The 26516-nt window shown below is 39.8% G+C and overlaps 3 protein-coding genes across 4 annotated transcripts; all 3 read left to right on the forward strand.

Moving 5' to 3' along the window:
* Positions 1 to 1342: 1342 nt before the first annotated feature.
* On the forward strand, positions 1343 to 11031 carry brox (BRO1 domain and CAAX motif containing). 2 transcript variants are annotated; one of them, XM_034161716.1, is made up of 13 exons: positions 1343 to 1412; positions 2103 to 2227; positions 3500 to 3606; positions 3864 to 3960; positions 4734 to 4829; positions 6061 to 6133; positions 6587 to 6692; positions 6886 to 6975; positions 7506 to 7591; positions 7729 to 7810; positions 8004 to 8154; positions 8308 to 8467; positions 8549 to 9901. In XM_034161716.1, the coding sequence occupies exons 2-13, from the start codon at positions 2127 to 2129 to the stop codon at positions 8630 to 8632; spliced, it is 1233 nt and encodes a 410-aa protein (XP_034017607.1). In that variant the 5' UTR covers positions 1343 to 1412; positions 2103 to 2126; the 3' UTR covers positions 8633 to 9901. The 2 variants fall into 2 exon arrangements, with proteins under 2 accessions (XP_034017607.1, XP_034017606.1); XM_034161715.1 differs by lacking the exon at positions 1343 to 1412 and adding an exon at positions 11019 to 11031 and having other exon boundaries at positions 8549 to 8635.
* Positions 11032 to 13361: 2330 nt separating this feature from the next.
* LOC117502654 (protein FAM177B) lies at positions 13362 to 16319 on the forward strand. The gene is made up of 5 exons (XM_034161717.1): positions 13362 to 13522; positions 13645 to 13791; positions 13860 to 13914; positions 13998 to 14086; positions 15132 to 16319. Exons 1-5 carry the CDS (start codon positions 13502 to 13504, stop codon positions 15327 to 15329), a joined length of 510 nt encoding a protein of 169 aa, XP_034017608.1. The 5' UTR covers positions 13362 to 13501; the 3' UTR covers positions 15330 to 16319.
* On the forward strand, positions 16311 to 25983 carry LOC117502784 (meprin A subunit alpha-like). Its single transcript, XM_034161897.1, is given in 17 exon segments — positions 16311 to 16364; positions 18292 to 18346; positions 18535 to 18579; positions 18673 to 18713; positions 20104 to 20179; positions 20339 to 20456; positions 20656 to 20831; positions 21065 to 21128; positions 21130 to 21221; positions 21304 to 21449; positions 21795 to 21939; positions 22062 to 22488; positions 22490 to 22521; positions 23174 to 23347; positions 23424 to 23593; positions 25794 to 25838; positions 25941 to 25983. Coding segments are annotated over 15 exon segments (1722 nt in total). The 3' UTR covers positions 23501 to 23593; positions 25794 to 25838; positions 25941 to 25983.
* Positions 25984 to 26516: the final 533 nt, after the last annotated feature.

Consider the following 26516-nt stretch of genomic DNA (forward strand, 5'->3'; position numbering starts at 1 on the left):
GTGATGGAGGAAGCACCACAGAACCAGAGCTGGAGGTCACTGTCACCGCACGACCCTGACCTCAGCTCGGCCATAGAATCTCTGCCCCAGTCACCCCAGTCTGCCGCACTGAACTTGGCCTCAGGGACCCTCTGTTCCTGTGACCTCTGCTCCAGTGACCTCAGCCCAAATGACCTATGTCCCAGTGACCTTGGCCTCACTGACCTCATGTCCCCGTGATCTCGTCGTCGGTAACCGCTCCCACTGCTGTGACTGTTTCAAGAGCTCCACTCACATCCTTTTTCTTGATCAACAGACACAACAGTGTAATAAAAGCTGAAGAGCCATTTCTGTAAATGTCATCAGATAGAAAATAATGTTTTGTGGGATTAGATCATTTAAGTTGAAGAGAATTAGATTTTTTTTTTTTCATTCCAGTGTGAGTTTAATTAAGTGTCACAACCAGCAAAAAAACAAACAAACAAACAAAAAAAACACACCACAATGGCATTTTCAATGTTAAAAGTTAGCATTAAGCAGTTGCAGCTGTCATCACGTTCGGGTGCATTTGTTTTCAAATTGTAATATTTCTTAAATTTATTTTTGTTTATATATTAATAATCTAATGATTATTATATACAATTTTAGAGAAAGAGACAAAAAGAAATAGATCACTGTGCCAAGGAGGGAATCTCTTTCGGGTCAGTGACCCTATCTTGTTTAGAGAAGTGTTTCATAAATGTTAAAAATTCATATATTTGCAGTTTAGTTGAATAATAAATTGAATTTTGTCTCTTATTTGTTTTTGTCTATAAGCACATGCAATATCAATATCAGTGCTCAGATGACAGTAGCTTCTGGGAAAGGTGCAAGTTGCAATAAACTGATGCCAAGCTCTAAGGATACATGCTATCCAGTCACAGCAGATGAAACTTTTTTTACTACTGAGCGAACATCATTGTTAGACTTTTGTAGGTTCAATGATTCCACGGCGTGTAGATGTTATGGCGTCAGTGACCCCATGGCCTTGGCGGAGGTTTGCACTCTCTGAGTGCTTCTAGTTTCCTACTACTTTTTACTCTTTATTTTACTTTGTCTTTTATTTATTTTATTGCCTGTTGCAATTTTATTGTTATTTTTAATTGGGGGTAACTTGGTGCCCATTTTTTAATTATGTACAACATTTTGATCCACTGCTGTCGTTTTAAATGTGCTTTAGAAATAAAGGTTGAGTTTAGTTAAGTTGGAATCAATAATTCACACCACGACGCGCTCTGATTTATTTTATTTTATTATTTTTTAATTTATTTCTTGTGACGTACCCTGAATGCAACGTTTCTATTGGTCAGTATCACCCCTGCTGTATTTCCGGAAGTAACTTGCTGTGGGTGTCAGGTTTTCCGAGAGAGGGATCAAATCTCACATATTTAGCGGTAAAACAATTTCATCGTTCATATTCATATCAACTAATTATGTTTATTTTGACCCGCATTAGTTTATTATTCACGTGGTTCCTGTTGATCGTTTTTAAGATGCGGGTTTATTTAATTATTTTACGTTCAACCATGTACTAGCTGTTAGCACAGCTTACGTAATGGACTTTTGTTTACAACACAGATATATAATTTATAGGTATGTCAACATTAAGTCGTTAAAATGTAAAGGCAACGTTACAGTTAGCTACTGGATGAACAGCACTAATGTGTTACACTGTTTTTGGTATGTTAGCAGAGGCGCTAGCCTTAGCACAAACATAAACAAAAGAACAAAACCCAGAATGTTTAATGGAATTACACATGAGAAGAAACAAGAAAATCAAGGTGCTTCTGATGCTGTCAGATTAACGACAGGTCGAATCACGTTATTTTAGGTCTGATTTAATTCAGCACAAATAAGTTAAAAACATGTTTGAAGAGGTTAAACCACTTTACCTCGAAAATACAACAAAAATGAGCTGGAAAAAAGTCAAAATTAGGCGTTTTTGTCTTCATAAATTACTTGAGTTATTACTCTATTGCTCAGTTTAGTTTTCTGTTTATCAGTTTTTAAATAATCATTTCAGATCTGTTGTCAGATTATCCCAAACTAGATTATTAGTGAATTTATTGATTTAAATTCTTCAGGTGTGTCCTCGTCCACGCCACAGGATGACACATTGGTTCCACAGGAATCCCCTGAAGGCTACTGCGCCTGTTTCCTTTCATTTCTATGGAGTGGCTGGGAGCCCTGCTGCCAATAAGATATGCAAGTAAGTCTTATCTCCCCATTATATCTTAAAAACGCTGTTATCAGGATGGACTCTGACTGTGTTCGGACAGACTAAGTGTGCTCTGGTTTTAATAATGCTTGTTTTCTAACCTTTTATCATTGGGAATAGCAGGAATGATTTGAAGGCTTTTGGTGATTTCAAAATGTTTTAAACTGATCAATTACACTTCCCAAAACATTATTAATAGTTCTATAAGTGAAGAATTATATTGCTGTAATGTACATTCCATATGTTTCTCACAACACCTACAAAAGGATGAGTTGTTTAAAGGAGTCATATTACATGCTGTTTCAGCAAGTTAATATGCCAGTATGTGTGTTAAAATGGATATTAATGTTTGTAGCCAAACATTAGTTAAATGTAGAAACAGATGGTGTAAATTTTAAAAAGAAATAAATAAAAATCCAGTCTCTAAGAAATGCCTCTGCACCTTTCCGAGAAGGGTATCTTTTGCTCTAATTACTACAGTGCACAGACCAGTCCATGGGTGAGTTTTACACAACAATCAAGCCATGACTTATTTTTTTCTGTTATGAATTTAACAAATATTTCCAGCTTGAATTGTGTTTATAGTTGGGATGCTTCCACACACACAGTCATAAAATTGTGGACTTTCGGCAACAATATTTAACATGGGCCTCCAGCTATAATTTGTTTGTACTATTATTATTATTATTTTATGGTGACATAAAATCTGAATTTAAAAAATTGTAAGTAAAATTCATTCTGCACAGGATAGCTTTAAGAGGAAGTAAAGGACAGGATGCCAGTACTTTCCCAGCCAACACAGGTCCCCATTTACACCTGGATGGGCTAAGGCAATGTAGATGATGTGTCTTGTACAAGGACACAGGCAGGTAACATTTTAGATTAGAAATTGTTTGGCTTTTCAGACTTTTTGTCTTTTCTTCATTCTTGAAGCATCTATCTATGGGGACCTGTGGAAGCTGGTATATGTAAATATTTGTAGTCTAGTTGGACAAGGATGTGGAAATGAGCTTTATTATCCTTCTACCAAAACAATTCTGCAACAGTTAATAGGAAATTAATAGTATTTGCCTTTAATATTCTGATCATCAATGTAGTGAATATTATCCTTAATGCATAATCTACAAATGAAATAGTGTTTCCAACATGAAAATGTTCATCATGGAATGATGAAAATCCCCTTTGACATTATGGTGACCTCAACACAATATAGTGTACTGCCTCAGCTATACTGAAAGAAGATCTGATTGCTGTTTGTTTTAGTGACCTGAGGACAACCAGGGCTAGACTGCTGGATATGTTCACAGACATCACCTGTAAACCTGAGGTCATGAAAAATGCTACAGATGCATACTTTTCTCTGTTACAAGGTATTATTAATAATTGAGTAATTATTTTTTAACTTCTTATTGTTTTTATTTCCTTCAGGTTTATTTAAAAAAATAAATATTTAATTCTCACAGTCTTGTGCATTTGTACAGTTAATCATGGCACACTGAATTTCATTTGTTGCTTACTTTGTTTCGCCCTCTTTTTTAGCTTGTAACATGATATTCATTTAAGTCGTTTTTGATTTACCACTCACAAAGCTGCTGCTGTTTGAAAATCTTGATTCACGATACAATAGGCTTCATCGTGCCCTTGGATGGAACCACACAGGAGAACAAGATGAGGTTCATCCAGAACTTCAAGTGGACTGACACCTTACAAGGAAACACGCCGAGGTATGAACTGACTACTTCCATTCTCAGGTTTTCTTTTAAATTTTAAAAACATCAGCTTTGGAATGTACTACACACATTTGATATCTTAAAGATGGTATACCATCTGATGACTGAGATTTTCTGGTTCTGGGATAAACTGAGGCAGATTTTGTTGTAGGTGCCTGATTTTCAGAAAGCAGGTGTAAACTCCAGTTTAGATCTGAAGGTTTTGAAGGTCTGTAGAAGAGAAGAGATTGCTCTTCCATGTCTGCTTTTATGGTTTTATTTATTTTTTTGTTGAGAAAGCAGCACTCATTTGAAGTGTTCACCAAGAAGCCACATTTTACAAAAGAACCATTCATTAATTTTACCCCCCCCCCCCCCCAAAAAAAAAATACAATACAGATACAAAGAACTCTCAACGACTGGTATATATGATGGAGTGCTGTCGAAAGTGAGTGTGCAGACAAAGCTAGCTGAATCTAAAACTGCAGTCAATATATGTAAATGTGTCCATATTAGTTTTTACAGGCATCTGAAAACGCTAAATGTAATTTTGTGGTTCACAAAGAACAAAATGTTGTATTATAGGTGTCATCTGGGAACAACTGGTTAAAATGCCCTAAATGCATCATCACATATCTGCTTTTGTAAATCTGAACTTAGATATTAAAGACGAAAAGAAAAATTTCACCAAATGGTCTTATGTGATAAGTGATAATTTCTCACTGTGGTGTTTTATTTGTTAGTTTTTTAAACGCTGACTTTTTCTGAACCCTTTGTCTCTCTTTCAGCGCCCAGCAGGATGCAGTCTTTGAACTGGTCTCTATGGCCTTTAACGTAGCCATCTGGTACACAAAGTTTGCCTCCAGATTAGCGGGAAAGGAAAAGTATGTGTTTATTTTCTCTGTTTTATATTCACTTATCATTGATATAGATTCTTACTTCTGTGGTCTTATACGGTTGGATGCTGGGCTAAAAATGTTTTTTTTTTTTTTTTTTACTACAAACTTATGTATTGGCTTGGTTTACAGGTGTCATACTTCCCCCTTTTCAGTAACCTGATGTAGCTCACCAGGTGTCCCAGAAACATACTGACTTTTATAGGTCACAAACACTGAGGGGAGATGATTTTCACATCCTGTTCCTGCTGTATTGCTTCTCTGATGGGAGGAGGTGCAAGAGTGATGTCATCCAAACCTGGGGGCAGAGCAGCACACAGCGCAGCTCTCGTGTCATTGCTCATGTCCACATTATTTGAATAATCGGTGCATTTGTGGTGCTTCCTCCATCACAAGGTCATGAGCTGCACTGAGGCATGTGCTGGCCTTAAAATGTGGTTTGGTCAGGTGCAGTGCACATATATTGGTATTGTGAGGAAGCAGACAGTGTTTGCACCATAGACCAACACAAAACCTGGTCTGCAGTTGAGCATGTTGTATTTCTCGTATTGATGTGCAGTGTTCAGATGTGTGTATGTTCATGCATTTACACAAGGGAACTGAATTGGAAAACGATTAAATAAATGGGGGAAAAAATACTGCTTCAGTGGTTCACCAGAGGGCGCTGTGTTGGCTGCTTTCAGCTCACATTTTTTCACTCGTGCACAGATCCATTAACTCATCAGAAAACCTCTCACTCGCTCACCTGCTTCTTAAAGGCAGTGAAAGACAACAATCTGATTGGTTTAATTCACACCAAAAACACGCCTGTGATGAATTGAAGTGGTCAAATATAACCCCTTTGCCGCCTGCACTTTACTTTTTGGTGAGATTACATGCGGTATGAATAGTAGAGTCGACCTGGACATGTTCCAAATTCACTCCCTCTTTGCACTTTAGACTGTTCGCTGTTGGTCATCAAGATACAACCCTCCAGCTGTCCTCCACCGAGCATAGCACAGAGCAAGCTGGAACTCTGATATGGACCTACATGTGTCACACAAGTCTAAATGTTGATTTGTTTCAACATTTATCTCATGAAACAGAGATATTTCTACATGTGCACATAGAATTGTGTGACTTGAAGAAGTACACTATAATTAGCAGTAATGATCAGATAATCAGGATTTTTTTCTTTAACATTATGAATCCTTTAAGTCTGTGTTTTCTCATCCTTTAGCATAACAGAGCCGGACGCAAAAGATGTTCACCGGAGCCTGAAGGTTGCTGCAGGCTTATTTAAAAATCTCAAGGTGAGCTGCAGCTACAAACACATCATCTTCAAAAATTACTTGTGTACAGCAGGAACAGATTGTCGGTGCTGTGGTTCACCCCCCTCCCCCTGCCGGGCTGTGAACACTGACGTATATGTACACACATCATAAGTGTTTGCAGCGACAATTTGGTACACAGCTTGTGTCAGAAATCATGCTAGTTGAATAGCTTTAAATGCATTAATGACAACTTTCCAAATGGTACACACTGACTCATCACAGATCTGTTAAAATGAGTCTCGTCTTAATGAATTGACCTGAGTGTTTACCTGCAGACGAACATGTTGCCGTTAACGACTGCACATTGTGTGCGCCTTTACGCTGCTCACGAGCCTCGGCTCGATTTATCCACGCCCATATTTTCAGGTGTAATGGAATGAACACATGAATGATGAATGCATTAACATGCACACTCCGCCATGTTTCCTGCAGGAGGTCCACATCCCTCGGCTCATTACTCCTGCCGAAAAGGGCAGAGACCTGGAGCCCAGAGTGACTGATACTTACATCATCCAGTGCCAAGCGGAGGCACAAGAAGGTGGCTGCACGTTACTGAATGCTGCATTCGATCTTTCAGTAGTCATACGTGTAAAGATCAGTCTGTTTTCTCAAATGAGCTGTAACAGAGTGAGATAGATGCTGATGTGAAAAGCTGAATAATCAGCATGACATTTTAGTTATTTGTGTATTTTTCTGATTTTGACCTTGTCTGTGTTTTTGTGTTTCCGTAGTGACGATTGCCCGCGCAATCGAGCTGAAGCACAATGCGACAATCATTGCTGCTTTGTCTTTTGAGACGTCAAACTTCTATCAAAAAGCAGGTCAGTGATGTGTGGTTTTAAAAAAAAATATCTGAATGACAGCCGCCGTCATTACGTTTATATATCGGTCAAATCAGCAGGACAAAGATTCAGGCTTTAATAATGAGCATTCGTAGGTGGTAATTTTATGTAGTTATTTATTTATAAGTTGTATTTAAAGTCAGACTTGTGACAAAGAAATCACATTTAAAATTGTATGATATTGAGTCAGTGACCAACAGCTAATGCTAAAGCTAACTGCACGATGCCTTGTCGTCCTCATTCACAAATCACAGTTTATAGAAAAAAAGCATTTGCATATTCTGTATTCAGATCGTTCATGTATGCCTCTGGAGTGTTCCACGCCCTCATTGCTGTGGATGTAAACATCACTGTTTGACTTGCAAATTCTTTGCTGCTGTTAATTTCCTAATTATAATTTGGAAAAAAAAAAACATCAAATGATAGACTCCATGTTTTGCCTGATCATGTAATACTATTTGTGGCCACTGTGTGCCGCTGTTGCTTTAAAGATATGTGTGTTTATGCAGACCACACATTGAACACTTTGGACCCAGAGTACAGCAGCAAGTGGAGGAAGTATCTTCAGCTGAAGCAGCATTTTTACATGGCATATGTAAGTACACTTCTCCAATCGTTTGCTGCATAAAGCTGAAATGTATCTCACCTTCACACAGACACAGAATTAAAATCACACGGGCCTGTGATGCTGTTTATAATGCATCTCTTCTTTGTTATTGATTGTGGCTGCAGGCATACTGCTATCACGGCCAGACGCTGCTGGCGAGCGATAAGTGCGGCGAGGCTATAAGATCTCTCCAGGAAGCAGAAAAGTGTGCGTACACATCATCCTCAGTGTGTCTTTGACCTCTAAAGTGTTGTTGTTTTGTAGACACAGTGTGTGTTGGTTGACATGTTTAAGCTTCACCTGTGTGTCTTAATCAGCAAATGTTTATTGAACTTTTCTTTTTTTTATTTTGGCGAGCGGTAGGGTTGAGTACTAATGTGCGGCTTGTGTTAATGTTTAGGTTACGCCCGCGCCGAGGAGCTGTGTAAAGAGTATCGTCAGACCAAAGGCCCCGGCACCACGGCCAAACCGTCAGAACAGCTCTTCTTCCTGAAGCTGGGCGCCCTGATTAAGAACACGCTGGAGAAGTGCCAGAGAGAAAATGGCTTCATGTGAGACACATGAGTCCACGCAGACACTGTCTGCATGCCACCTTTCATTTGCACCGTTGTTGTTTGGGAGCAAAGCTGAACTCTTTACATAGCTGTAGCTGTGAATGAACAAGATCAAAAGCTCACTTGTTACGTTTTGGGTGTCCTCCTCAGATACTTCCATAAGGTTCCTGCTGAAGCTCCGCTGCTGGAGCTGAAGGCGAGTTACGGCCTGGCTGAGCCCGTCTCCTTTGAGCTGCCGCCGCTCAGCGACCAGTGCACTCCTGAAGTTTACGCCACCTTTGACCTCACCAAAGGAGCCAAAAGTGACAAGGTACCCGAGTCGAAGACACTTTAGTGCGATTATACTATGTGTTTGTGCTCAGGTCCAGTTTGTTTGGTTCTTTGACTTTAGGGTAAACCGAAGGACCAGGAAGTGAAGCTGATGAAGGAACCAGATCTGAAGCCTCAGAAGGACACAGGCTGTGCCATCTCCTAAACTGTCCATTCTTCAGTCCCGCTGATTATCAAAACAACATCCATTTGATTTCCATAGGAAATATTTAAGCTGAGACGTGTGTTCGTATAATGTATGTGGGTGGTGATACAACCTGTACTATCTAAAGTAGAGCCAGAGTTTAAAAATAATAAGAATGTATGGCCATATCCTTTAAAGAGCTCACATATATCGTGCTTTACTGCAGAGTTAAAGTCAACACTTTAAAGGTGTAAAGTATTACTTTAAATTATGTCTTCACATTAAGTAATTCCACGTGTTATGGAAAGATTTTAAGGTGGAACTCTTCTAATAGTGCTGCATTTGACTGTTGGACTCTGACAGAATTTTTTTGTTGTTGTTTTTAATAACAATCTTTACCACAATGATAAATCTGTTTACACTGAGCGGATGTTCCGTTTCAGAAATTGGCCTTGTGTTGCAGTAGTGAGAGTAGTCGAAGGTAGTCAACAATTTGAATGCATATTTAGGGATTTGATCCAGATCGCTTCACTCCTGATTATAATTAACAGGTAAAAATCAACGTTAGACATCCGCTAAACAAAAGTGCATGGATTATTGTTGATTTTGTTTGTTTTAGTTGTAGCATTTTATTATATCTGTATTGTACAATCACATGATGTGTCTGTTGTAGTTGTTTGTGTAGCTGAAGTAGCCATTTTCTACTTTTGCTATCCATTTAATTACCGAATAACACTAAATCACGTTAACGTGATGCCATCTCTATGGGAAATTTTATAAGATTTCCCTGACAGTCAGCCTGCTTAATGTATTATTCACAAGTTTATTTATACATAAAAAAAAAAAAAACTTATCAGTGTATGGTGACTTTTGGGCGATGTTTCTTATCTTTCAGCACAACATTTTCCACACACACAACACTCACTTCTGTTTAATGATTTTACTGCACGTTTGCATGTAAAAACAACTGTCATAAATGGCTTTTGCTAATCTATGAGTGAACTCTGGCTTTTGGGAAGAAGATAATCTTAACTCTGCTGTCTTGTTTATATCATATATTAACAACTTTGCACTTTATACTCCATTGTGCAGGAATTGCACCCTTGTATTCTGATTTGATTTAAAGTCAGACGGGTGACTGAAATGTTGCAGACCAATCAGACCAATGTCTCATGTCACATGTTTATAGGAGCTTCATCATTATTCCCAACGTAATGTTCTTCATGTAAAATGTATTTCAAATGAAAGTTAATCATTCATTAAACATTAGTATTTTATGTTTCGTATTTCTGTAAATTGTCAATACTTTTTGCAAGTTGGCGTATTTTTAGTAAGATTGTTGAACAACTGAGCTGATTTTCACAAAGTATGTTGGAAGTTGGACAGAACGGCAAAAATCTACAAAATTCAGAAATGTAAGGGTTTGACTTTTATTATTTTTGTATAACAGGCAGAAAGCATTCTGTTAACTGTGGAGCAGAACTTCTTAACATTTGTCAACCAACCGGAAGTCAGCAGTTGTGTAATTACCTTTCTGTCTGTGTGTGTAACTTAAGAAATAGAAAATGGATTTCAGAAAACATTTTGTGCAGAGATGGTACTTGGGAATTTTACATCATCATCATACAATCATTGTTTGCACTCGAGCCGCTGAAGGCTCATCTTACCTTTGACGGTTGCCTCATTTTAAAAAATTTGTTTAAGAAATTAATATACGGGAGTCATTCAGGCTCAGCGTAATCATAAAAACATGACACTGACTTACTTTTTCAAATCATCAACACTTCAGTGGTATGGCCATACTGGTTTATTTAAACTGTTGGTCTTATGGTAAATTCTGCGGTTTTAAAAAAGTCTCTTAATTTAATGTTAGCAGTTTTTTGTTGTATGAAGTCATAAAATGAGTGAAGGACAATGTTGTACAATTGTAGGTTAGGTAAAAGTGTCTTATTTTTCTTTTTCATTTAGAACTCACTGCTTGTGCTCTCTTGATACCCATTTACACTCAGCAAAAATATAAACGCAACACTTTTGGATTTGCTCCCATTTTGTGTGAGATGAACTCAAAGATCTAAAACTTTTTCCACATACACAATATCACCATTTCCCTCAAATATTGTTCACAAACCAGTCTAAATCTGTGATAGTGAGCACTTCTTTGCTGAGATAATCCATTCCACCTCACAGGTGTGCCATATCAAGATGCTGATTAGACATCATGATTAGTGCACAGGTGTGCCTTAGACTGCCCACAATAAAAGGCCACTCTGAAAGGTGCAGTTTTATCACACAGCACAATGCCACAGATGTCGCAAGATTTGAGGGAGCGTGCAATTGGCTTGCTGACAGCAGGAATGTCAACCAGAGCTGTTGTTCGTGTATTGAATGTTCATTTCTCTACCATAAGCCGTCTCCAAAGGCGTTTCAGAGAATTTGGCAGTACATCCAACCAGCTTCACAACCGCAGACCACGTGTAACCACACCAGCCCAGGACCTCCACATCCAGCATGTTCACCTCCAAGATCGTCTGAGACCAGCCACTCGGACAGCTGCTAAAACAATCGGTTTGCATAACCAAAGAATTTCTGCACAAACTGTCAGAAACCATCTCAGGTAAGCTCATCTGCATGCTCGTCGTCCTCATCGGGGTCTTGACCTGACTCCAGTTCTTCGTCATAACCGACTTGAGTGGGCAAATGCTCACATTCGCTGACGTTTGGCACGTTGGAGAGGTGTTCTCTTCACTGATGAATCCCAGTTCACACTGTTCAGGGCAGATGGCAGACAGCGTGTGTGGCATCATGTGGGTGAGCGGTTTTCTGATGTCAGTGTTGTGGATCGAGTGGCCCATGGTGGCGGTGGGGTTATGGTATGGGCAGGCGTCTGTTATGGACGAAGAACACAGGTGCATTTTATTGATGGCATTTTGAATGCACAGAGATACCGTGAAGAGATCCTGAGGCCCATTGTTGTGCCATACATCCAAAAACATCACCTCATGTTGCAGCAGGATAATGCACAGCCCCATGTTGCAAGGATCTGTACACAATTCTTGGAAGCTGAAAATGTCCCAGTTCTTGCATGGCCGGCATACTCACCGGACATGTCACCCATTGAGCATGATTTTGGATGCTCTGGACCGGCGTATACGACAGCGTGTACCAGTTCCTGCCAATGTCCAGCAACTTCGCACAGCCATTGAAGAGGAGTGGACCAACATTCCACAGGCCACAATTGACAACCTGATCAACTCTATGCGAAGGAGATGTGTTGCACTGCATGAGGCAAATGGTGGTCACACCAGATACTGACTGGTATCCTCCCCAAAAAAACAAAACTGCACCTTTCAGAGTGGCCTTTTATTGTGGGCAGTCTAAGGCACACCTGTGCACTAATCATGGTGTCTAATCAGCATCTTGATATGGCACACCTGTGAGGTGGGATGGATTATCTCAGCAAAGGAGAAGTGCTCACTATCACAGATTTAGACTGGTTTGTGAACAATATTTGAGGGAAATGGTGATATTGTGTATGTGGAAAAAGTTTTAGATCTTTGAGTTCATCTCATACAAAATGGGAGCAAAACCAAAAGTGTTGTGTTTATATTTTTGTTGAGTGTATTTCCTTTTTGGCAACTGTTGTGAGAGAGAAAAATAATTGGCAGGACTGTGAATATGAAAAAGTTAAAAGGGAAAAAAAACATGCTTGAGACTTTGAGGCATATTTGTGTCTTTAGTGCTTTTATGGCTTATTATTTGAAGTTCTATATCCTGTAAAGAAGTAGGAACCAACAACTTGATTGCAGGGAAGGGGGGATTAGGATTCTCTCTGAGTGTCTTAACTGTTCAAATGTATTACGTCTGCCAAGGACGTAATAAAATCATCAGTGTTTATTTATTTATTTGGCTGGCTGGCTGTTAGCAGGATTACATCAAAAGTACTGCACAGATTTTGACAATTTTTGCCACAGGTAGATATTAGGCCAAGGTTTATCAGTTTGAACATTAAATATCTTGTCTTTGTGGGGTATTCATTTGAATATAACTTGAAGAGGATTTGCAAATCATTGTATTCTCTCTTTTTTTTTTTTTTATTTACATTTTACAAAACATCCCAACTTCATTGGAATTGGGGTTGTATTAGTTGTGGGAAAATTCCATTAAATTTTGGAGGTGATCCAGATTCTGGATCAAGTTTCACTTTATATAGGCTTTAAAGGATGTTGTCAAGATTCTCACCAAATTTGCACCACACATACAAATTTCACATCAGCAGCAGTCAGTGTTTAGTTGCAGATAAGCAACTACAAGCTACCAGGTGAGGCAGACGCGCAAAGATCTTCACAGTAATACGTCACATTCACACGGGCGTCAGGCTGCTGCCACTCAAAGAGAGATGGAGATGAAAGACTTTGTTAAAAGAGAGATATGAACTAAGTGTCTCTAAATCTGCATCTGAAAGTTGATTTTCTTTCAGTCAAGTCTTTGTTTGAAATCCTTTCATGTTTTTGAGGTATCTGACAAACATTGGTGATCACATGACCTGGGGGGGTCTGGGGGGACTATGTCTAAGTCTAGGCTGGGCTGTAATTTAAGAAATCTGTTCCAGCAAGCTCATACTTGTCATAAACAGTGAAGTGGTGTCAGTGTGAAATGTGATTTTTCCTGGTTTGCTTGGACCGGGCCGGGTGCTTGTAAACCTCCACAGTCTGCAGCAGTCAGCCTCAAAGTGAAAGTGACTGTTGCACTTCCGTGTCTGTTGTCTCAGGTTTCAGGTCATGGATCCTGGATAAGGTTTCTTCCACCCTCCTGGAATGTGTGTACCTTTTTGCTGAAAATCAACCCACAGCTTTGCAATGGAGGACTTAAGGCAGATATAGAACTTGAAGAATGAAGAACAGCCATCAGGAAGTAAGTGCTGTTACCACTGACAACACAAAGGCACAACCAGCCGTTTGTGATCGAGTAGATCTACCACGTTCTCAGTGACGTACAGCCACTTTGAACCTGAAAGTTAATGTCTAACCTGTCAGGAAATGGACATCCAGGAGACAGAGTTTAGAGGCCCGTCCCAGTCCAAACAGAACAGGATCATTTACTTCTCCAACGGTGAAACTATGGAGGAGGAAGACAGTGAGGAGGAGGAAGATGCAGAGGAACCTGCCTTCAGAGAAGAAAGGGTAGGACTCTGGAGCAAACTGGTATTGGGTGTCACACGTCGTCTCATTCTTTCTTGTGTTCCCGTTAGATCAAGCCATCATGGAAGAATGTGGCCGTTCTTGTTTGGAGAGCTTCACTCTTCAGTACGTAATGTGACACAAAGTAAACAATGGGTGTATTTTTAGCCAGAAAAAATAGACCTATCAGCTTGTGTTTCCACTTCAAGCTTGTGATTTCCTCGGCAAGAGATGCGCCAGTCTGCTGGGACTGAATGCCCCCAAATACCAATATGTCATCGATCATCAGCAGCAGAAGGTAAATTTCAGGAACAAACAATGTAGTCCATCTAGATCTACTTTCTGAGTGTTAAGTACTAGCTGCTGGTAGTTGTGTCCGTGGAGAAACCTTGGGTACTGACTTTGTGCCAAATATGTGGTTACTTAAGCAAAAGTGAAACAGCAGTATTACATGCATCAACAAAACTATGACCACGTGGTGCTGAGGACACCAGTGAGTGGACAAGTTCAAAGGGACTCCTATGTGACCCCTTTTCTTTGGCGGGGGGGACTGACAGCATGGTCTCAGACACTGGCTCGCCATTTGCTGTCCAGATCACAGAGATCCTGCTCTTCACCTCTTGGTTATCTTTTGAGCGATTGACGGTTGTGATGACCGGACTCTATTTGTCTAGAGTTGCCTTGCTACAGAGTTTCTCTTTGTGTGTGTTTGCCAAGTCCTTGTTGTGCTTTTATTTTATTATTGTTAGTATTGATAAAACCAGATGAGCCTGGGGCCGCCTGAGGTTTCTTCCTATCATCAAAAATCACCTAAGGGAGATTTTCCTTGGCAGTACTGTCAGTGTGTTTGCTCAGGGGGTGAGTAAGGTTGAATCCATACTCGTGTTGCGCCTGGGGTCAACCATTTTGGGTTTTGGTGCTGTATAATTGATTTGATATTCCAGGTGCCCACCCACATGAGCCGCCTCAGGTTTGGACCACTGTGTAGTGGACAGCCCCTTTTTGTAGAGATGTTCTCTGCTGGGTGGTTGCCATCCAGGACCCAATGCAGTTCTGTGGGGTCATGGATGCGGTGATGTGCAGCACCGGTGCATGCTCCTGGACTGGATTTGATTTGTTGTTCCGAACCAGTAAGAAGTATCTCTGCATTCTTCAATGGATTATAAGAGCCTCATGAGGTCCAACCCATTTTTATGGATTAAATATCAACCATGAAGTTGGAATCCAGCACTGTGATTCTTTGTTTTCTTACTTGTTCAAATCTCAAACATTTCAAATGATAATGCTCTGAGATTATTGGGTTTGTTGGATTATAATGTGCGCGTCTCTCTTTTTCCTGATAGACAACAAAGAGACTAACCTTAGAGGGGCTTGGTGGAGGGAGGCATCTTTCCCCCAAATTGGATGCCAGGCAATATGGAGCCATGGAGGAAATGAGAAATCCCACCAGTCCTCAGGGGAGCAGTCATGAGGAATACGAGGACAGTGGTGGAGGACATCCCAACAGAGGCTATCAAGATGAAGATGACCATAAACCGTAGGCCAGAACATTCCATGTCAGTTAACGGCCTCAGGAACACAACAGGAAGCAATGCTGTGGGGAAATGAATGTTTGAAACGTAACAAATGAGTGAGCGGACTCCAGACACAGAAGAGGCCAAGAACACAAGTTAAACTGCTCCATCTCTGAAAGAAACCTTTTGAGTGCATCTGAATTGTGACCAGTAAACAGCTTTTTAGGTACGTTTTCTTGAAATTCAACTCCACTTTGAGAAGCGATCACAAAAAATCAGATGGGATTGGATTTGTTTGTTTGAGAGGGAACAAAATAAATATTTTGCTGTTTTGTTTGTTTTTGGAAATACGAGAAATCGAAGGTAAGGTCAACCTTGGTTCCAGTGGACTAATGTTTATTTGTAGACTTTGAACGAGATCCTCGCCAAACGTAAAAAAATACAATTTTACGTGGTGACGTGTACATCTCAGTCTGTCACACGTTGCCTAACCCCCTAAAATCCCAAACCGGCCTCTTGACCTGAAACAGGACGAAGTTCTTGTCATTTTTAATAGAAGCTCATTTTTTTTCTGCCATGCTTAATGAGATACTTAATATAGGTACTAAAAGATTAAATAGAAATCGATGAGTACGTCAGGTGAGCATAAATATACGTCATTTCCGGGTGGGGGTGTCCTGAGCCAGTTTTGTTTTTGTTTTTTAATTTGTTTGTTTTTACACTGAAAGCGTTTTAAGCAGGTTTAAGGCCCTTTAAAGTGTTCTCTCTTTTTTTGCACGTTTGCTTCTTGTCAATGAGGCTTTTCTGGAGAAAATGAATATATCACGGTTGTCGGAAAGTAACCACTAGATGGCGACAAGTAGACATAAAAATTTCATGACGTTGGTTCTGCACATTTACACAGAAATTATTCCTTAATTCCTTTGTTTCCGTTTTCATGTTAGCAAAGATAACGCCACAAAACAAAAACAAAAACTCTGCAAATATTATTAAACCGTGAAAGCCAACATGGAATCAAGGAAAAATGGTGTTAATGAGGTGGCTGAGTGGTCTAAAGCGATGGTCTGTTTATTCATTGTGCTCTGTACGCGTGGGTTCGAATCCTATTCTTGTCGAGTGCTTTCATATTTATTCTTGCAGGTCTCAAATAAATCTAATGCATAGAAAACATCCGCTTATGTTATTTTATTTTGGTTTCTCTTTTTCCTTTTTATTTGTTTTTGTGTCAAACAAATATCAAATTTCTTTCATATTTGTTCTTGTACAACACTTTGGAAATTAAGGCTCAGTCATTTACTTTTCGATAAAAGCAGAATTTACTAGTTATCCTGAGATGTAACAAAGAAACAAAACGTTTTAAAGAAATATTGATGACTGCAAGCTGACTTTTATTTGATCAAAATTTATCTTCAGCAGTGCTGGAACACTTTTTCACTCCACATTAGTTCGATATGGTTCAGGTTCTATTTATAAAAGCATCACAACTGAGCATGCAGCCCCCTAGAAAAATACATTAAACGGGTTGTTTATGCTTTTTGTGACGTATGTCACATATGCATGCCTGCTAATGTGATGCTTTCAAACATAGTCTGTCAGCATATTGATTTAATAAAATGGGATGATTTTGTGAATTTGATAGAACAGATGCCACCCCATGAACCGTTATAAATAATCACACGATATGTCACATTATAGATCTGGTGTAAACAAGACAGGATACCATTTAGCAGTGTCATTATTTTTACTCAGTTTCAACTTTATGTGTTGAAAATGTGTTTTAATGTGTTTTCTAAAATAATTCACACATCCACTTACTGGTAGAAACACATGAAGGGGTTATTGAGTAGATGATTTATCTCCACTGGCTGATTATTGACGTTGATTCATAATAACTTTCGCCAACAAAGTTGGGCGGAGGTTACGTTTTCACCACTGTGTGTCTGTTTGTGAACAGCTTGTAACCCACAATTTTTCATATATCGTTATGAAATGTTTACAGAGGATTCATATCCTGATAGGCAAGAACTGATTCCACTTTCAAGGTCAAAGGTCAAAGTCAGGAAAAATGTTGGACATTTGAATTATTTTTGAATTTGAATGCTTTATGTAGGATGGCATCCTTTATCAATTGACAAAGTTTGATCTGGATGATATCTGAACTGGATTACAGATTTTGTGGCCAAAAATTTAACATTGAAAACCCCATTTCATGTATATTTTATATTATATCTTAATTAAATGTGCCCCAGTCACTCTCATATTTGAAAGTGAGGTGCAGACTGGCACTCACTATCGCCTAACAAAGTTTGATCCACATCTGATCCAGATTGTAGAGTTTGTGGACATTTAACTGAAAAGCCCATTTGGTGTATGTTTTACATTAGATCTCAATAAAAAGTGCCTCAATCACTCTCATTTTTCTGTTATGGATTTACTTACACCACCAAAATTGGATGGAGGTTCCAATTTTATGCCTGTTTGTTTTCCAGTTATACGTCAGAAACCAAATGCCAAAAAGCAACGACAAATTGTGCATAGCAGAGATAATCAATATTCTGTGACAAGTATCTGAAAAAGTATTCACAAACCGAAAAAGTTGACAACACTACAAAAACTTTGATTCAAGTGCATGAAGTAAATCCATACTCCTCCTTTAGCTTATGAAAAGCCACTTCTAACAGGACTTTGACCTTAAAAAATTTTTCCAAGGTAAAAATTTGTGGAATTGGAACCCAGTGTTTAGTTGCCTTTGTGGTTGCATGATTTCAGAATGTATGATTCTTCATGTACTTCATGTATCTTCACATTGTTTGAAGTAGGCCCTCAGAAGTGTTTGAATTCTGAGTTTTCTTGAAGGCAGCATGATCAGGAGGATAATGGACAGCAGGTGTGTCAGGTTTGGGTCTTCTTACTTGTGCAGATGTTGCCTTGTAAACATGCACCAAAGTTGAAGTGTTTTCTTGATAATATTTGCCAGGATGATTGACAGATTCGTACTTTTATCTGGGCTTGTGGTCGTGTCAGCCTCATTCCCTACACACACTGTGAGTATTTTAATTATGCAGCACCAGAAGTGTAAAATACATTAAATCCAAAAACCTTGTTTTATGTACTTTTGCTTTTTGTAGATGTCTGCTGGTGTTGATGTGTACAGTATGTCAATTGTCTCTTTAAATAATTTTGGTACTTTTGTGTAAAGATGATCAGCTGTGGTTGTTGTGTCACATTACAGATGTGTATGAGAATGGTGAGGATGAGGAGCCCCTCTTAAATTATGGTGAGCTACAACATGTCAACAAGAAAAATACTTCTTAAAATACTCAACTACATTTTCAGGAAATGTGGGTTTCACTGCACTTAATTGTTTCAGGTGTTGATGCCGACCTTGTGGATGGAGATATTCTCGTGTCTGTGAGTTATTTCTGCATGTTTTTCACACATAATTTTGGCTAATAATACAGAAAAGGGAATATATTAAAGGGGGGGGGGGGTCCACTGTACAAAATCTCTATCTGCTCCTTTTTTGACTTATGTCACACAACTCACAAAGGCCGTTTATGGACTCGTGCACACTCTGGGAGACACCCATCAAGTCAGTCTGCACTCTTTGATACGCCCACATGTTCTGATGGACACGTCCTCTCTGAAAGAAGGGGTGTGGAATGCAGGAAGTCTGTCACAGAAACATGCTTTTTTTTTTTAAGACACTGAAGAAATGGGGACATGTTGTCGTGTTGCCAGCTCTGCACCATACAATGAAGCATTAATTTTTGTCTTTGTGCGTCATCCTCCAAAAGACGATCTTCTACAAAAAGTATTTTTTGTCTTTCTGATGCCTGATTCTGTTTTTTCTCTCTGTTTAAGGTGCAGCTCCATCCAGTGATGGGAGTTGTATTCGTGTTGGCGATCCTCCTGTCCTGTGTGCCAATAGCATTTCTTGTATATTGTTCTGGAATTTATGTTTGTATCATGGCCCAAGCAGAGGGTCACCCCTTTGAGTCTTGTGTTGCTTGAGGTTTCTTCCTCAGAGGGAGTTTTTCCTTACCACTGTTGCTCTGGGGGTTGGTAAGGTTAGACCTTACCTGTGTGAAGTACTTTGAGGCAACTCTGTGATTTGGCGCTATATAAATGAAAATAAATTGAAATCCTCCCTGGTCTGTGGGAGAAGGTCATGGAGTGGATGTTGAATGTCTGACATCTCTCTAACTAGTTGGACAGATGCCTATTCCCTCCTACTTTGGAGGGATGGAAGCTGCAGACTTAATGTATGGCCCCTGGAGCAGAGCTTGAGAGCCCTGTTCTGCAGCCTGTCCAACTGAGGAGCTTGTTACAGCCCACTAAATGGAGCCTGCCGTGCTCCAGACACAGCCTGATCACAGTGGTGTAGATGGGGACCAGGTTCTCACAGGGGAGGCCAAGACAGTCAAAAGTGGAGCTGTTTGCGTGTCTTCTTTATCACCTCTTTGATGTGGGTGTCTCCACTGAGGTCAGAGTCCAGGTGAAAACCAAGGTATTTTGTAGTGGTCACAACTGGGACTTCCTGACCCCCCCCCCCACCCCCCACCCCAGAGGTGCAGGTTGGGGTGGATTTTGGGCAAAACACATCCTCAACTCCACACACTTTTCTCCATTCAGCAGCTTCATCTTTTGCTCTGTTTTCTCTGTTTGTGTGTGTGTGTTATATACATCACATTGTACTGTGACTTGTGTAGGAGAACATGTATGATGTGAACTGTTCTGAGCTGTCGTCAACTTTCTCCCCAAATACTCTTTAACACTTTTTTTTTTTTTTTAACTACAGCTTGAGAGGAATGCTCGGATTGACCAAACCTTCCAATGGATACTTCCCATCCCTTACATTTTGGGTGACGACTTGGGTGAGTTTGAGTTGTGCTGTTTTTCTGAGTCTACTTTTCTATCAGTGTGTCTCATCTTAAGCAGAGGGTGAACGTGAGATGTTTGGGGTACGGGGCGGTATGCGTTTGTGTGTCCTAAAGCACAGTCGCATCATTGCAATTGTTCCTTTCACTTTTCAGAACTGAATGCTAAAGGTTGCATCCATCAGGCTTTTGAAATGTTTCACCTCAAGTCTTGTATCGACTTTAAGCCTTACGAAGAAGAGGAGGCCTACATCAAATTTGTCAATGAAAATGGGTATGATGCCGGTTAACTCTGAGTAGAATTATTACATTTTGGAGGTGAGCATGCAAAAAGAGATGGAGCCAGGAAATCTTAAAATGCTCTTATGTTGCACAGAGGGATGGCTTTCCCCCTTTGCAGAGGTACAGCATGCTCTCCAAGTGTCCTTGTAGATGTTTGACGCTATTTCTGCCTTCCACTGTGTTTCTTGCAGCTGTTTCTCCGAAGTGGGTAACCAGCGGACAGGTCAGATTTTGTCTCTGGGTCCTAGATGTGGCTCCAAAGCTGTGATTGAACACGAGCTACTTCATGCTCTGGGATTTTACCATGAACATTCCCGCACAGACAGGGACGACTATGTAACCATCTGGCTGGAACACGTTAAAAAAGGTTTGTAAATCCACAATTCGTCAGTAGGTTCTTCTTCCTGGAGATGATTTTGTTAAATAGATGTTTGATGTTATGCAATATCACTCTGCCTCTGAGACTTGGCCTGCTTTAATTGCATCAAAGAATCTGTTTTCTTTATAACTGAATGTTTTAATGTTCATGCGCTGAATCTTACTCCAATAATTTTGGTTCTTTGCAAAGTAACTACAAAAAATACTCAACATTTTCTGCAGGGCACGAGGGCAACTTCAATATATACAAGGATAACCACATCACAGATTTAAATACACCATATGACTGAGTCCATCATGCACTACAATCCTTTTGCCTTCAGTAATTCCACAGATCCCACCATCACCACCAAAATCTCAGAGTTCTTCAACATCATTGGTCAGTACCTGGACTTGAGTAAATGGGACATCCTTAAACTCAACCGGGTGTTTATCTTTCACATTGCCATTCCTCTCTTTAGCTCATCCTCTAATTTTTCTGGATCAGTGCGCATTTGAGTTTCCTGGCATCTGTGGGATGATCCAGGCATCCACGGATGATGCTGACTGGATTCATACCAAGAGCAGTGTGGGTCAAGTGGATCACCCCTGTTGGGAAATTGCAGAGGTCAGAGTTTAGATATGAAGATACTTATGGTCAGATGTTTACATACAATCATCATGGACATGACCGTCAAGGAAATATTGGGCTCTCAATGATTGTTTGGAAAACACCCCCACCCCACCGCTGAATGAATCTAGAATAAACAGCTTTAATAGGCCTGTGCTTAAAAACATTTCATTCAACACTAATTCTGCCAAGAAGAGCAATCAAAGGAGTCACTGAAAGCCCAGCGTGGCCATGTTATTTAGCACTCTGGTTGTCTAACAGCCATTCCCTCACTTCATAGATGCAGGTTACTTCAGCACCAAGTCTGGGAACGCTCATGAATCTGCTCTGCTTGCATCACAGACTCTCTACCCCAAAAGGAAACTTCAATGTCTGCAGTTCTTCTACAAGATGACAAGAAGCCCCAAAGACAGACTTGTCATATGGGTCAGGATGGGTGATGGCACAGGCACTGTTCGGAAAATTAGGAAATTGCAGACCTTTTATAGTAAGTAACGATACAGTCTGCATGAACATAGAACGCCAGCGTGGAGTTGTTTAAGTAGATGTTGGTACACTAGCCAAAAAGATATTACTGAAGAATTTGTTCTTCATGTTTTTGTGCACTAGTGGATTCTGATCCTACATGGAAGATTGCCCATATCCCAATGGCAATTGGGGTGAAATTTCGCTATGCTTTCCAAGGTGTGAGTGGTGATCCCTCTGAATCTTCTGGTGGAATCTTCATTGATGACATCAGTCTGACTGAAACGCACTGCCCAAATGCTGTGTGGAGGGTCCAGAACTTCTCCAAAGTGGTGGAAACAGCTGACAGTAAAACAAAAATCAATAGTCCACGTTTCTACAGTCCTGAAGGGTACGGCTACGGTGTGACCCTGAAACCTCTGACACACTACAGTGACTACACAGGAAACTATACCGGGTTGTACTTCCATTTGGCCAGTGGGGAGAATGATGGTGTTATGGAGTGGCAGGCAATAAACAGACAGGCCACCATGATTGTAATGGACCAGGATCCCAACATTAAGCTGAGGATGTTCTCACAGCTTCACAACTAATATGAGGAAGAGTAAGTGTGTATTTCTCATCAATAATTGCATTACAAAACAAGTTACTCTACATCTGTTTCCACGGATACTGAATTGTTTACCGGTTATTTCTTCAGCAATACCTTGTTTCCTAATATCCAATGTGCAAGCACCAGATTATCTCCAATCAAGATGGATATCAGTCCCATATGTCTACTCTGTGAACCGAATTCACATTTTCTTCATCACAAATAAAATTCTTGTTTCAAACAAACTGTCCTCACACCCCAGTGCCCATAGAGTTGTTTATATCTTACAGGAAAAAATATAAACATCGACATTTCTTCTAATATACTCCCAACCTGAGGTCTAGCCGTAAGCATCTGCAGACTGATGATGTTGGCCTCACAGTTGGTGGTGATGTGAACTAAACCAGATTTGTGGTGAAAAGTCATTTATAGGTCATCTGACCAGGTGGCTGAACAAATCTCAGAAGGTAATCTTGAAAGTTTTTATTTGAGATGAAAATAGCAAGCTGAGGAAAATTAAGGACAAATAGACTAGTCCCCCATTCTCAGATGCCGACCCTGACATTCATCCCATCAAGAGTCCTGAATTAAATCCATCCATTATAATGTCATGGTGGTGCAGATTCCATGGTGCCTCCACTCACATGGTTTCTTTCTGCCTCAGCATCAGATGGAAAACTGTTTTGGGACAAACCTTCGAAGATGGGAAAGTATGATGAGTCCTGTGACTGTTGCAGAGGGTCGGCTCTGGGTTGGAATAACTTCATCAAGCACTTTGACCTGAGGCGGCGCAGTTACCTCAAGAATGATGACCTCATTATATTCATCAACTTTGAGGGTGAGAGTTTTAATGGGTGGGTGGGGCACTTCATGTGAAACGATGGGTGTCACAAGTACTTCTGCTGCTTTCACAGACTTGACACCGCTGAACAAAACAGAGGTGCCAGTGAAGGCAGCAGTGCAAAAGAACAACCCAGGATTTGGTTCATGAACTGGAGATGAGACCTTTTGATCTTCTTTAAATGGCTGTACCACCTGCTGTCGCCATGGCGATGTGATGCACAACATACAGGATGTGACTGAGGTGAGCAGGCGACCTGTGAACAGACAAAATACAGCCAATTGTTACTATGAAATAGAACTTTGTACGTGACCCCTAAAGATCATGTTTGTATATAAAATGTCTAAATGTGTTCTCCAAATTATAGCAGTAAATACCCAAACCAGTGATGTCTTCTACTTTGTGATGTATTTTTGTTTTTATTAGTAATGGCTCAAGGAGCTATGAAATGACATAAAAAAAAAAGCCATGGATAGTCCAAACAATTCTTTTTCAGACAAATAATGTGGTATATCTTTCAATATGATTGGAACACTTTAAAATTTTGACACCCCACCACCACCTGGTTACAGCTACTTCTGTTTGATGGCTGTCATACATTTTAAGTCCCCATAGATGGGGGACCAAAATGCCATGGCAAATCCTTTGCCACCCTGGATGGTTGTGATCAACCTGTCTGTCCCAGGGGCAGGTTTTTTTGGCCATCAGTCTGTGTGATAAATCTGTCTGGAGTAGACCTTACAGACTAAACAAGGCTATTAGTGCAGCAAATAACTGAAACAATGCTTCACATGGTGATACAAGCACCAAATCCAGCACAAATTCTCCTTAGACATTGCTCTTTTGAAAAAACCTACAGGCCACTTGAATTTTCAATAGGCGGCCACGTAGGGGTCAATTGAAGAATTACACAGGGGTTAAAATATAAAAATGCTCCAATCATATTGAAAACTATACCACATTATTTGCCTGATCATAAAGATTCCAAAAAGGTATAGTTTGGACCATGTGACTGAATGTTATGGAGTTATGGGGTAAAAACCTTAAGAATGGTGATAAAGGTCAATTTCAGTTTGTACAGGGGTCAAAAGTTAAAGTTGCTCCAATTTTAGTAAAAAATGGTGCAAATTGTTGATTGAGCTACTTGGATTAATAAATGGAATAGTTTTGACTGTGCTGAATGGTTGGTCTCTAAAGTAAAGGTCAAATAATGTTGACGTCCATTGAATTCTATGACATGTGACATATGTTACCCCGTAACGTGATAACTAAGCATGATACATGGTGCAAACTATTCCTTTTTGAAACCATATTAACCAATAATTTGCATCACCTTTGAACAAAATTGGAGCAACTCTAACTTTAAACTGAACTTTGTCACCATTCTTGTTGTTTTTACCCCATAAGTCTATAGAATTCAGTCATAGATAGTCCAAACTTCGCTTTTGGAATCTTTACAATCAGACAAATTTTAATGACTGGAGCATTTTTATATTTTCACCCCTATGTAATTCTTCAATTGACCCCTACGTGGCTACCTATTGAAAATTCAAGTGGCCCATCGTTTTTTTTTCTGTTTTTTTTTCTTCAAAACAGTAATATCTAAGGTGTACTTTAGCCAAATTTGGTGCTTGTATCACCATTTGAAGGATTCCTTTCTAAATATTCTGTTATCTGCTGCACTATATGACTGAATCCATCAAGACACCCATGACAACTTTTGAGTTAGTTAGAGGCTTCTGCAGCTGTGATCAGAGAAATTGTGTATTGTGCAGCTTTTGTTTGTTGCATCGCCTGTAACAGCTTTATGGTGGAGAGGAACACGGAAGGACATTTGTACTTGGTGAGCTTTGTAATCTTGGCACACTGTAGCCTGATTACAGTGTCTTTGTCTGCTGAGAATATTTGGTTTTCTGTGGTTTACCAAAGAAGTAAGTATACCTTTATTACATTACATGTTTAAATACAGCAGAGGCGTGTTGCACTAACACAATACCTCTTTTTCAGGTGTTCTGTCTTCAGCCAGCTGTTCATAAACCGGCTCGGTAATCAGTACCGGCTGAGTCAGAGTCCCTCGCTCACTTACTTTTATTGCTTTATGAAAGACTAAATTTCCCCTCTTGCTGCTGTACACATTACAAAGCTGGAACATTTTCTTGTCATGATGCTGCACAAAGTGGTGCTGCTGCTGTTTGGATTCCTGACTGTTTTCTTCATATGTTGTGAGTGACTTTTTGTAATTCCGTGATGAGTAAGAACTGATGCGCTCAGACAGTGGGCACAATGTGCTGGAATATTCTAACCACTTGATTGTTTTGCATTTATTTTGCACAGATATGCGTTTCTTCTGATCGCCACGGTACATTTAACGATGTCCGTTCCATAAAGGAAACCATTATTAGTCTTCTATTGTGTTCAGTAGAATGTCTTTTTTGTGTTGCAGAGGTTTCTAAGAATGTCAAAGATAAAAATCCTCTCCTCAATTTGGGTGAGCAACAGCATTTCAGAGTGAACGTCCAACATCTATAACGTTTACGTCGATGCAGGAATGCAGCAATTGCATTTAATTTTGTTGCTTGTGTTCATGCAGGCTCAGATGCCAACCTGATAGAAGGGGACATTTTATTGCCTGTAAGACACATTTTGCTTTGATTTTGTGCACAGTTGATGGTGTCTGTTTCCTTTTTTGCAGCATTGTTGTATCGCAGAAACATTTGACTTTTCTCTCCAATAACTGATATCTGTCAAACATGAAAATTTTTCTTTTGTTTTGGGGGCATGGGAGGATAAATGCAGTTGAAACCAGATCTATTTGGTCTATGACATCATAAAGACAGAAACCTACTGATATTGATCAAAGAAAACGTTTGGGAAACAATCACCAAAATTTAAAATGGTTCCCTCCACACAGTCTTCCAAAGATATTCTTCCTTCAGTCAAACAAATAAAAGGTTTCTCAAAAAACAGTCTGTAAAACATATTTCCATGTTAACATTTCTCATATATACTGTCAGTGTGTACATGGAATGAACAGATTGTCCTTTGTTGCCGTGCAGGGTGCCAACCCAACAGGTTGACAACCCCCATGTTGGTGCATCATAAAAAGAACTGCCAATGTGCTTGAACAAAGCATGTATCCAGATCAAATGTGAAGTTGTCATTGCTT

Source organism: Thalassophryne amazonica, chromosome 21 (genome assembly GCF_902500255.1).
Source record: "Thalassophryne amazonica chromosome 21, fThaAma1.1, whole genome shotgun sequence".
In the NCBI taxonomy this organism is placed as follows: Eukaryota; Metazoa; Chordata; class Actinopteri; order Batrachoidiformes; family Batrachoididae; genus Thalassophryne; species Thalassophryne amazonica.